The sequence below is a fragment of the Choloepus didactylus genome, chromosome 12, assembly GCF_015220235.1.
Source record: "Choloepus didactylus isolate mChoDid1 chromosome 12, mChoDid1.pri, whole genome shotgun sequence".
In the NCBI taxonomy this organism is placed as follows: domain Eukaryota; kingdom Metazoa; phylum Chordata; class Mammalia; order Pilosa; family Megalonychidae; genus Choloepus; species Choloepus didactylus.
The window spans coordinates 88617785-88629647 of NC_051318.1; the positions used below are offsets into that span (position 1 = coordinate 88617785).

At 35.8% G+C, this 11863-nt stretch overlaps 1 protein-coding gene across 4 annotated transcripts in view; it reads left to right on the plus strand.

The window, feature by feature from the left end:
* Positions 1-5601, plus strand: part of AKAP11 (A-kinase anchoring protein 11) — a 55070-nt gene extending 49469 nt beyond the window's left edge. For all 4 annotated transcript variants that reach the window (XM_037799758.1, XM_037799757.1, XM_037799760.1 and 1 more), the window contains one exon: positions 1588-5601. In XM_037799758.1, the coding sequence (XP_037655686.1) occupies positions 1588-1728 (141 nt within the window). In that variant the 3' untranslated portion in view covers positions 1729-5601. The remainder of the gene's footprint in view (positions 1-1587) is intronic.
* Positions 5602-11863: the final 6262 nt, after the last annotated feature.

An 11863-nucleotide genomic window follows, 5' to 3' on the forward strand; every position in this document is an offset into this window, starting at 1 on the left:
AAACCACAAAAGGAGAGAAAAAATTTGCGAATCACATATTGATAGGAGACTTGTATCCAGAATATATAAAGAACTCTTATAACTTAATAATAAAAAGATGGAAATAAACAATTAAAAAATGGGCAAAGGACTTGAATAGTCATTTTCCAGAACTATTGTACAAACAGACCAGTAAGCACATGGAAAGATGCTCAACATTATTAGTCATTAGGGAAAAGCAAATAAAAACCACAATGAGATAACATTTCACATCCACTAAGATGGCTATAATAAATAGATAATAACAAGTGTTTACAAGGTTGTGGAGAAATTGGAACCCTCATGCATTGTTGGTGGGAATCTAAAATAGTGCAGCTGCATTGGAAAACAGTTTGGCAGTTCCTCAAAAAGTTGAACATAAGAGTTAACTGTATGTCCCAGCAATTCCACTCCTAGGGATATACCCAAGAGAAATGAGAACATATGTCCCCACAAACATGTACACAAATGTTCAAGGCAACATTATTCATAGAAACAATCTAAATGTCCATCAACTGATGAATGAATAAAGAAGATGTGGCACACATGTACCGTGGACTATTATTCAACTATAAAAAAAGGAATGAATACTGGTACCTGTTATTCTATGGATGAACCTTGAAACATTATGCTAAGTGACAGAAGCCAGCTACAAAAGACCACCCACCCAAAGATTATATGATTCCATTCATTTGAAATGTCCAGAAGAGGCAAATCTATAGAGACAAAAAGTAAGTTAGTGGTTGACAGGCCAGGGGTGGGAACCAGTATTATGAGCATGAGGGGATCTTATTGGAGGAATGAATATGTTCTACAATGGATTGTAGTGATGGTTGCAGAATTCTGTGTATATACTAAAAGCCATTGAAGTGTATACTGTAAATGGGTGGATTGTATGGTATATGAAATATATCTCAATACAACTGATTTAAAAATGGTTAAGCATATTTTTATTATTAAAAATTCAAGTAGTTTTACAGAACTTTGTAGGAAAAATGAATAAGGCATGTTCTGACTGGTGAGGTTAGAACTGATTTAAACCTATATATATGTTTCTTGCTTTTGTTTTTTTTTGAAACATTAAAAAATGTCTTAACTTAGAAGGCCATGTTTCTGTTGAGGCCAGATTGTTTTCCAGACAAAAGCCACACTATATGTTGTGGAAGGAAAAGCCACATCATTTTATTAAGCTTGACATTGTATTTATTATTTTATGTTCCTAATTGAGGGTGTGGCAGATATATTTAGTTGGGCTAAAAATTTCCTGTAGAAATGTAACCTCTGCATTCCCACACAGACTACCAGCTGGGTGAGGTTTGTGGAGTTATGTCTCTAGCAATCCCAAAGTGTCATTCTGTGGAAAAGATGTGTTTTTAAAGGCCAGGAAGGAAAAATGTTTAATTTGGGTAAAGGGGTTGGTTTAGGAAAGACCTTGCTATAACTGGAAAACAATATTTAATTGCAAACACTAGGATTCTTAGTTTTATTTAACCTTAAAAATAAAAATGAAAACTTTATTGTTATAAAATTGTTTTTGGTTAATGTTTGTTTTTTTTTTCTCCTTATTAGCTTTCAAAACAATTACAAGAAAAAGGATGGAAAGTGGGCACGCTCCTGCAGGCTGTGCTTAGATACTATGAAGTGACGGAAAAGACTTCCAGTGAGGAGGGATGCCCCTCGTTGTTTGATTGGCTCTTGGAAAATGCATAGGACAAACCCAAACTAGTGTAATTTATTATTTGTTTTGGGAGGGGAAGAAACAGATAAAGATGCATAGGGTAAAATTTGAATAGTGAATGTTAACATTTAAATGAATTGGGAGGAAGGCAAATATAACTTTTTAAGTGCTTTGGGTCACAGGGTGTATATAGTTCATACTTTTGTAATCTCAAAATATTTAGCTCCATATGCTCTTCTATCCACATGTGTATTGTGTTCAAACCCTAAAAACACATACATGAAGGAAGGTCCAACCATGAGGTTTTCGGCGGCATGTCTGGCAGCATTCTGTTGGCATCCAAATGGTCCTCCTGGAGACCACCGCACTGAGCTGGCTATGGGTAGGTCCAGCGACAGAGTCAGAATTTTGCCTGCTGCAGATATAGCAACAGGTATTTGCCTTTGCAAACAAATGGTGTCCTACTAATAATTAATCTGACATCAAAAATGAAACTGAAGCTAAGTTTTTTTCATTGTACCCTGTTTTTATAAGTCAGTTTTATTTTTGTAGTTCAGCAATTGGTAGCTGTTGGTTTAATTTAATTCCTTAGCAGAAACATTAGTATTTTAGATTTCTACAAATACCAAATTGTGATAGTTTCCATAGCCTTTCTTCAAACAACATTATATGCTGATGCTGCCAGCCATTCTGGCATGAGTGTGTGTGTGTGTGTGTGTGTGTGTGTGTGTGTGTGTGTGTGTAAAGGAGTCCCCTGACCTTGCAAGAGGTTCATGCTCTCTTTCATTTTACTGTTTTCTTGGTTAGAAACCCACTGTTAATGTTAAAAAAAAAAAAGGGGGTGCTTTAAAATAAAAATGTCTATAAAGATTGTGCAGTAGGAATTTTTATTTCTCTTTTTGACTACTTTGGGTCCCTAGCTTATCCTATAAGTGAAAATTGAAATTGCAAAACATGTTAAAATTTTAGAAATGATTGTTAATAAGAAAATGCATTTAGAGAAGGCTAATAATCCTTGTCATTGTTGGAATTTTGAAAAAACAAAAAAAAACTCCCTGTTAGCAAAATAAGCTTTTTCCTGAAAAATGAGGATTTTTTTTTTTCCCCAGATAAAAGTATCTGTACTCTTTTGTAAATTTCTCTGACACAAGCCTTCCAGGTTCTGCATTTCCCACTGCCTTGTCTTTAGAAACTGCAAGTTGACATGATTAGAGAACGAAGATCATTTCTTGGGTTTGGGTGTGTGCGTATGTGTGTATGAATTTTGTTTTTTCCACTGGTGGATTTTGTAATGTAGGATAAATCACTTTTTATGGGGTCTTTGGTTTTCTTCCATTAAATGTTTTTTTTTTTTTACCTTAAGCACTGGATGTTCTGAAAGCTACACAAGATGTAGAAGACATGGCACCCATGGGGGGACAGGGAATAAGGGCACTTAAGTGAATTTGAATTAATAATTATACTAAAGAGATGTGTTTTATAGTGAAAGGTTCAAATTTGCTTTTTAATAAAAGTGCCAAAAGTTATTTAAATATTTTGTGAGATTACATTGTAAGCTTTAGGTTTTCTTAATTTAAGACTACAGAAATAGAGCAGGCCTTAAATATAAATATTTGCTAAAGTTCTTCAAGTATTTTTTAAGGCGGAGGGATATAGGAAACATATACCTAGAATTGTTTTTGTCTTTAGCTTTTTAGAACTTGAGATGCGACAGCACTGGACTGGGCTTTAGATGTTAGAAACAGAAATGTTTGCTCTTGTTAATTATGGTATAATTTAATTAATTTAGTGCATTTTTACAATTATATTAAATATCAGATTTTGTATAGTAACTTGGATGTATGTCTCTATGGGTTTGATCAACAGCAAAACTGAAATCTGAATTTCTTTTGAACTAAAATGTTATAATAGTTTTGCAAAACTTTTTGTGCTTGAAGATGTTGATGTTTATTTCTCTTCTGGTAATGATAGTTTTGGGGTAGGATTTTCCTTATATCCTTGTTTACTTTGCATTTTTCCGGAGCTGTGCTGGATTCAGAGTTCCCTTATTTAACCACTATATAATGACCAAACAGGTATTGGTGTTAGCAGGCCTAGTGATAATAATCATAGTGGAATTCCACACTTGTATCAGTTCAGTGCAAGAGCAAAGAGAAAAATATTAAGTGTTGGCAGATGTGTAAAAAAGTGTGTTAAGCTTTCTTAGAGAAAAGATTTGAGTTTAGAGCAGTATCTTTTAACCAAGTTCAGCCTGAGTTGACTTTCTTTAGAGGCACTTTGTATATGTGATTTTCCAAAGACATTTTAGATCTGTTTGTTTGCTCAGTCTTTAGAATAGCTATGTTGAGGACAGCTCTCATTGTCTTATTACAAATCTGCTTGATGTATTTATATTGTAACATTGTAATATTGCCACTCTGTGCATTTGGGTCCTTATGAAGTACCCTGTTTTATTCAGAACCATTGGCATTGTGATGCACGTTGAGCATTGAGCTAAATTCTCTGTTTATCCATTTAGGAACCATTGAATGACATATGGAAAGAAAATGAATGATTCCTCTGATAGGGGTTTTTTTGGAACATTCTGTGTTTTTAGACTGAGATGTGGTAATTACTTTCACATTCTTGTTTTCCTAAGCCAAGCTTAAATCACGTTTTATATTTGTGGTATTATTAATGTTGATTTTGAAAATATTTCCTGATTTATACAAAGGAATGATTCATTTATAAATCACAGAAGAAAATGACATATCTTTTTGATGGTTTGATAGAATTTAATGCAGTTATGAAAACTTTGAGAGTGGTTATTTACTAAATATGTATGATAACATCTTTGTACTTTGAAAACTGTTCCCCTTGCCCTTAATATATTTGATGTGAATTGATTCAATTCATAACCTTTTAATTTTGCTTAAATAAGGGTTTTATGTTGCTGATAGGTTAATTGAATTGCTTATTAAGTGTACCACACAATAAAGCAAGGGAGAGATTTTCCCACATGGCTTTGATATTAGTCCACGTTCCCCAAATGCAAAATTTAATCCAGTTTCATCAGGAGAGTCCAGACTCAAATGTCTACTTTATTTGTTTAGCTAACATTATTCTTAGAAAATTAATATTGTCAGTTTCCCATTCACTTTAAATTTTACATTTTTCAAAGAACACTTTCCACAGAATTGTTTTCAATAGCACATTCATACTCAGTGTGTAGGGAAGATACTTGGCATTTAAAACCCTGTCACCAGTTCAAGAGAATTAGAGCTTCTATGGGAATTCAGAAATGCATTTTTCTTTTTTCAGGAAAAAACAAACAAACAAAAAAACCCTGCAAGCATTTACCCATTTGCTGTATTCCTGCTCCAAAGACGCAGATACAGTGTTACTCAGTCTTGTCACTTTACTTATTTATTTATTTTTTTTTACCATCCATGTACATTCCTTTTGTATGGGTAGAGTTGTAAGTCTAGAAATTCATTTTTGTTTTGTTTTTGTTGTAATGTTTGAATACTATTTAATATCAGGCTTTAATATTGCTGGATTTGCTATGTTTGGTTACTTGTGCAGTGTTAAAGGTAATCCACATTCTTGTTTAATATGCCAGATATATATCAAAAGCAGCTTTGAGTAATTGTAGCCATTTGTGCTGAATTACTACATTAAGATCTTGTACTATGTAACAGTAACTTTTATTTTTGCTTTTCAGTAATTTAATATGTTTACTTACCAAACTGGGAACTTTCGGGATGCACCAAAATTTTCTTTGTTTTACCAGTGGCTCAAAACATTTCAGAGATTACTTTTGTAATAATTTGCAAGTAACTGCTCTTTTATCTTACAGTTGTTTAAGCCTGTGATCTTTCCTCTCCCAACTATAAATTCTCCAATAAATTTAAGAGATGCCTGGCTTTGGTTTTCATTTTTTAATATTGTGTTAACTACTCTTTACTGAACTAAAACAAAGGCATACCAGTGGGACTGGTGTGGTAGAAGACACGACAAAGGATCTAAGTGCTCACATCACAGTTTTTAAGAACAAGAGAGGTTATGAATATTTCTAGTTTCTAAGACTCTGGGCTGAACCTACTTATATGTGCCTCTTGAATGCTGACATCAGTGACTTGCAAGCTTGGTTTCTGTATTTGTTTCGGATTTTAGTGCAAAGTAGGATAATTATGATTGCTTTAAATGTGAACCTGGTTTTGGAATTCTGTCATGGATTTAGCACTCCTTCCATAGTATATAAGAGACCATACTTCTGTCATGCAAGGTAACATGAGATACTTAAAACTTAGGTGCTCCTTATCTATTTGATAGTAGAATTTGACTTTGTCTTAAGTATTTGAAGCTCAGAAATTAGGGGATGATTTTCTTACTTTTCATGAATGTTTAAAAATGCTAGGAAATCATGATACCAAAAATGGGAAAGCTGGGTGTAAGCACATACCAGTCACTAAGAAAACAATTCAAAAAATGCTGAGGAAAATGAAGGAAGATTCCATAGAACTACATCTCCAGATTGGAAAAACGACTCAACAAGAATGGAAAAGTGTGACAAATGACATTTGAACAATTTTACACTTTGGTGTGCTGAATTCTGCGGACTGGTACATTTTGGTTCGATGTGACAAACTAATCACCAATGCTTAAAAATAAGGAGATCATGCATTTAAATATGTTGGGTATTTCCAGTTTCTCTTGAGATAGCTCTGGATCCCTGACTGTACTCCTCTGTGGCAGCAGTTTGCCAGGAGCTGAATGGGGTCTGCCCTTTTCATCAGGTGTGCACTCTATCTCTGGCATTACCTGCTCCACTACACATTTCTGTTGCCTGTTGAGGTCCTTTACGCATTTGATGTGCAATCTGACGTAAAACAGATGAGATTATTAATGTGCTTAGAAAAGCTGAATGACATTTGCTCTAACCTTCTAGCAACCCTTCCATTCTCTAGGATTGCTCAAAGAGTGGAAGAAGATTCTAGAAATTATAGACTTGTGAGTTTATTGCTTCTGAGCAGAAAACAAATAGTAACTATCAAAAGTACAGTGTTTAAATATGTGGAGAAGAAGGGAGGAAGAGCAGCTTAGGTTTACTAAGCAGATTCTATCAGTTTTGTTTCCTTTGTTATACCTTATTCTGCTGGCATATTAGAATATCAGACATAGTATCTGGATTTTAATGAGGCATTTTATATGGAGACAACAGCTGCATAGTTGTGGCTTCCTAATATTGTGAGACTGTTCCCAAAGACTTGTATTAACTGGTCAGCATCTGCCTGGAGGGCTAGTGTTGTGATGTACCATGGGCAATTTCGTATATAGCCTTTATATACTGTCTTTGGTGAAGATTTTCATGGAATATGCTTGATCAGTGGTGTCCAAGAGCAATACTGAGCATTACACAGCAACCACATCGAGGGATAATATTCAAACAATTGAAATAAACAAAGGGAGCAGACGAGACTTTTCAGTCTACTTCCTCCCCTTGTCCTTGTGACAAAACCATGGATTTGGCATTTTCCTTCAAAGGTGGGAAGGTTCTGTGTTTACATACTGCACTTCTACAGCTGTGGGCTTGAATTCCTTCCTCCAAACACTATATTGCTATGTCTTCTTGATATAAACTTAGTTTTTCCCCTGTTTCTTACTTAAATTCTGTCAACCTAGGACTTCTGAATATATGAGAACTTATGTTTAGGGTGTAATATGTTGTGGGATGCTGAATAGTCAGAACAAGGCTGTCAGAAAAAAAGAGAAGCTGCCAGAACTACTATCTGAAAACAAACTCTTCCTTTTTATAGTGGGATGTGGGTTGTGGCGGGGTAGAAGGGCATGGATTCAGGAGAGCTTGCAATGTCACAATGGCTTTTCCATCATATAAGTCTACGTCTTTGAGTCAGCCTTAGATTGTGGCAAACGGTAGGTCAGGTAAGTGTCCTATGCTTATGCAGGCCAGTGTGAACCCCGAGAAATCATGGCTTCCTTCACTGCCCTTGAACCCTAAGGAACCAAGCTTCTAGAAGAGGGGGTCCTGGGTTTAAGGTTGAGTGGCAAATTATGCAGTTGATACATAGCTGGTAAGATGTAGTCAGTGTGTCAAATGACAATCAGATCCTGTAAGGCCTCATTAGGCTAAAATGGTTAAGTGGTCCTTTCAAGGAGGGGATAAATATTAGATCCTGCACAAGTACAGACTGGTGGGAGATGAGAAACCCTTGAGGCTTTTATTGGGGTCTTAAGAAGCTGCAGGCATAGAAAGAAAGTGTGTCATGGACTTGTTTTGAGATGAAGGATGTCGGAATACGTTTGAATGAAAATTAAAAGTTGCAATGTTTATTTACACCCACCATTATTTATTTTCTTTATGGAGCTTGTTTAGTGAGGAAGAGAGTTATGAAATAAATAATTACATAAATATTGAATTGTTGTCTGAGGGTTGTGGGAGCCTAAAACAGGAAGCTGACCTAGTCAGGGCTTCCCTAAAGACATGTTTAAGTTGAAACTTAGGATGGAGACAAGGAACCAGCCAAGCAAAGGGAGGAGGGGGAAGGTGGGGGAGAAGAGCTTTTCTGGTAGAGAAAATGGCGTGTACAAAGTCCCTGAGCACAGTAGGGTGTGACTGACTTGAAGAACCGAAGACCCGTTGTTCTGGAGCACCAACACTTAGCTTAGATAGCGCTCACTGTGTATGAGACCAAATCTGATAAAACTACACAAACAGTGTTTCTAGGTTGTATTTGTATACTGCAGTAGAATGCAGTCTTTGATTGCAGTAGTTGTGGCGTAATTCCAGGGTATGGTAGACAATAGTCTTGCTTGATCCAGACAATGTATTGGGTCTAGTCCTATCTCAAAGGGCACAGATAAATGAAACCATCCCCATCAAGGTTTGTTTAATATGGTGGTTTCAGTTTCCCAGCTGCTAAAACAAGTACCATATGCTTAAAACAACTGTCTGAAATAATAGAAGTTTGTTGGCTCACGGTTTTGAGGCTAGAAGTCCAAAATCAAAGCATCAGCAAAGAGACACTTTCTTCCCGAAAACTGGTGTTCTGGGGCTGGCTACTGGCGATCCTTTGTCCTTGGCTTTTCTGTCACATGGCAAAGCGCGTGGTAGCCTCTCCTGGCTTCTCTCTCCATCTGCCTTGCACTCTGCTTTTAGAGGACTCCAGTAATCTGAATTAAAGCCCAACTTGATTCAGTGAGGCCACACCTTAACTGAAGTCACATCTTGAAGATGTTATTAACAATGGGTCCACACCCACCAGAATGTGGAACAAGAATAGGTTCAAACTGATTTACACAATTCAACCCACCACATATAGTAAAGGAACTAAAAAATTATGAACTAAATTTTCACTGAGAGACAAAATAGTCTGGCCTGGAGTAGGAAAGATATGTGTGACCTCAAAACTCTTTAAATAAATGAAGGGTTTTCAAGAAGAGAGATGAAAACTTGTGACCTTAGAGGACAGAATAAGGACCAGGAGGTAGAAATTAGAATAGTAGATTTTGACTCACTCTAAAAATTAGAGCTGTCAAAAATACGGAAACCCCCTTAATGAAAAAGGATGCTTGTCCCTGGAGTCGTTTCTTTCTGCAAGGTCAATCACTTCTACAAGTTTTGATAAGAGATTCAGACAACTCATAACTTTGGACGAGGACCTTTGTGTTCCAACACTTCCTTTCCTTTACACTGATGTATTTTTTTCCATAGTATTTTAGTAAAGCATTCAAAGAACTTGATTTAAAATCCATCTCTGCCATGTACTATCGCTATCTGTATGACTCAGTAAAAACTCCTGTAAGCTTGTTTCCTCATTTGTAAAATGGAATACAACAATCTACATCACTAGTTATTGTAAGGATTGTAACAAGTTTGTTATAAGGATTATATAAGGATCAGATATGTTTGTAAAGTACCCTAGCACTGTGATGGGCACAAAATTTTAAGTGCTCAAAATCCTAGGTATCGTTTGTTGTCTCTGGCTGCTATTTTTGCTATGGAGAAGTCAGCTGTCAGGATAACTGTAGCTCCTTTGAAGGGAACCTGTCTTATTTTTTCCTCTGGGTGCTTTTAAGATTTTTCTCTTGGGTGTATGGTTTTTTTTTTACACAGGTTTCTTTTACTAGAATGTATGCCTAGATGTGGATTTCTTTTTATTTATTCTGCTTAGGTGTCAGCTTGCTTCTTGAATCTGCTAATTGAAGTATTGTATTAAATCTGGAAAATTCTCTGCCATTATCTTTTCAAATATTACCCGCCTGCCTTATTTTCTCTCTTCTCTTGGGACTTCAATTAAACAGAAGTTAAACTTTTTCATTGTGTCTTCTGTGTCTCTTGCCCATTTAGTTTTCTTATCTTGTGCTGCATTTTGGATAATTTCCTCCTACCCTGTCTCTTGGTACGCTAATTCTCTCTTCAGTTGTATCTAACCTAGAGTTAAATCTGTCCATTAAGTTCTTAAGTTCTTAATTTTAGTTTTTTTTTTTTTTTTTCACTTTGAGACTTTTTTCAGGGTTCTTCAGATCTCTATTGCAAACTAAGTGGTTTCCTGTTAGCTGCAAATGCTTCAACATTTTTTTTTTTCTGAATATTGTAAACATAATTGTTTTCATGTTGGTATCTGGTAATTGCAGTATCTGAAGTCTTTGTAGATATGTGTCTGATCAACTGTTTCTCTGTTTCTTTGTGTGCCTGATTATCTTTGATTATGAATTGACCATATATCATATGAAAAAATATTGGTAGGAATAAATAGAAGCCTAGAATGATAATATCTTCCTCCAGAAGGGACTTTAATTTGCTTCTGACAGGTGCCTGGGGGCACAACTCCTGGAGTACCTTTATTTAAATTCAAGCTTTGAGGTTTTCTGGACCAGTCAGGTGGCTTGAAATTGTCCATAACAATACATGCCAGGGCCTGTGTACTTCTGGATCACCCTGAGAGTTTAACCCTCAGGGTTCCAACTTAAAGATGGCAGTGGTTTACTAGGATCCCTCTGGGTCTTGACCTTTGCCTTTCTAGCCCTGCGAGGCTGCCAAAGTACTATTCGGTATCACAGCTTTTTCTTCAGGTTTGGCAACTGTTCTTAGAACAAAAAATGCCTTTGAGTGCTTGGTTTACCTGTTAGAGATCTTTGCTTTTGCTAGATTTCAGCCCATTTTAGTTTCTTCAATATCTTGTTATTTGATGCTTTTAAGGAGGTGGTTCAATATTTTATCCTACTTCCCATCCAGCTAATCACTTTTAATTATTGTGCTTTTCCCCCTGTAGTTTGCTACTATCTTTTTTATTTTTTTAAAAATCTTTAAAATCTTTTTGAAAGGGTTGCATATGCATGTGGTATTAAATTCAAAAGGTATAAGAATGTACAGTGGCAAGTGTCCCTCTCACCACTCACCAGCCACCACATGCCCTTTCACAGAGACAGCCACTCCTACCAATTGCTTATACATAGGAAATGTGCAATACAGCACATTTCAAAGCTTGGCCTGGCAGTTGTAATGTATAGTTGGATGTGAATTTGAAAATTGAAAACAGGAAATGATTAACATAAAAGTCGGGTTAGTGATTACTTCTGGGGGAGATGGATATACAAGAGACTTTAGTGGTGCCAACAATATTCTATTTCTTGGTTTGCTTGTGGTTAAACTGTGTAAGTTTTGTGTAATTGTGTGTACACATTTTATATGACTTGTATGCATGATCACACATGCATGCACACACACGCACATGTACACAGTGTTTAAAAAACAACTGCAAAACTGATCATCTTAAAAACAACTAGAGAGAACAGAAGGATTACCTGCAAGAACAGAAGGATTACCTGCAAGATGTTAAGAAGTTTGCTTAACAGTTGTGATGGAAGCCAAAAGAGAATAGAATGATCTCTTCAAAGTGCTGGTTTAAAAAAAAAAGTCAATGCTAGAATATCATATCCTGCTAACCTATTTTTCAAGAGTGAATGTAAAATTAAGGTAATTTCCAATAGACTGAAAGAATTTTACATCTGAAAAAAAAAAAACTGCAGAAATGACTGAAGGCTACACCGCTTGTATGAGAAGGAAATTGAGCTCCTATGGAAATAGTGAAAAAGCAATGATTAAAAAAAATAGGGAAAATAGAAAATGAAAGAGAGAGGTAGAGATCAACCAAACACAACACT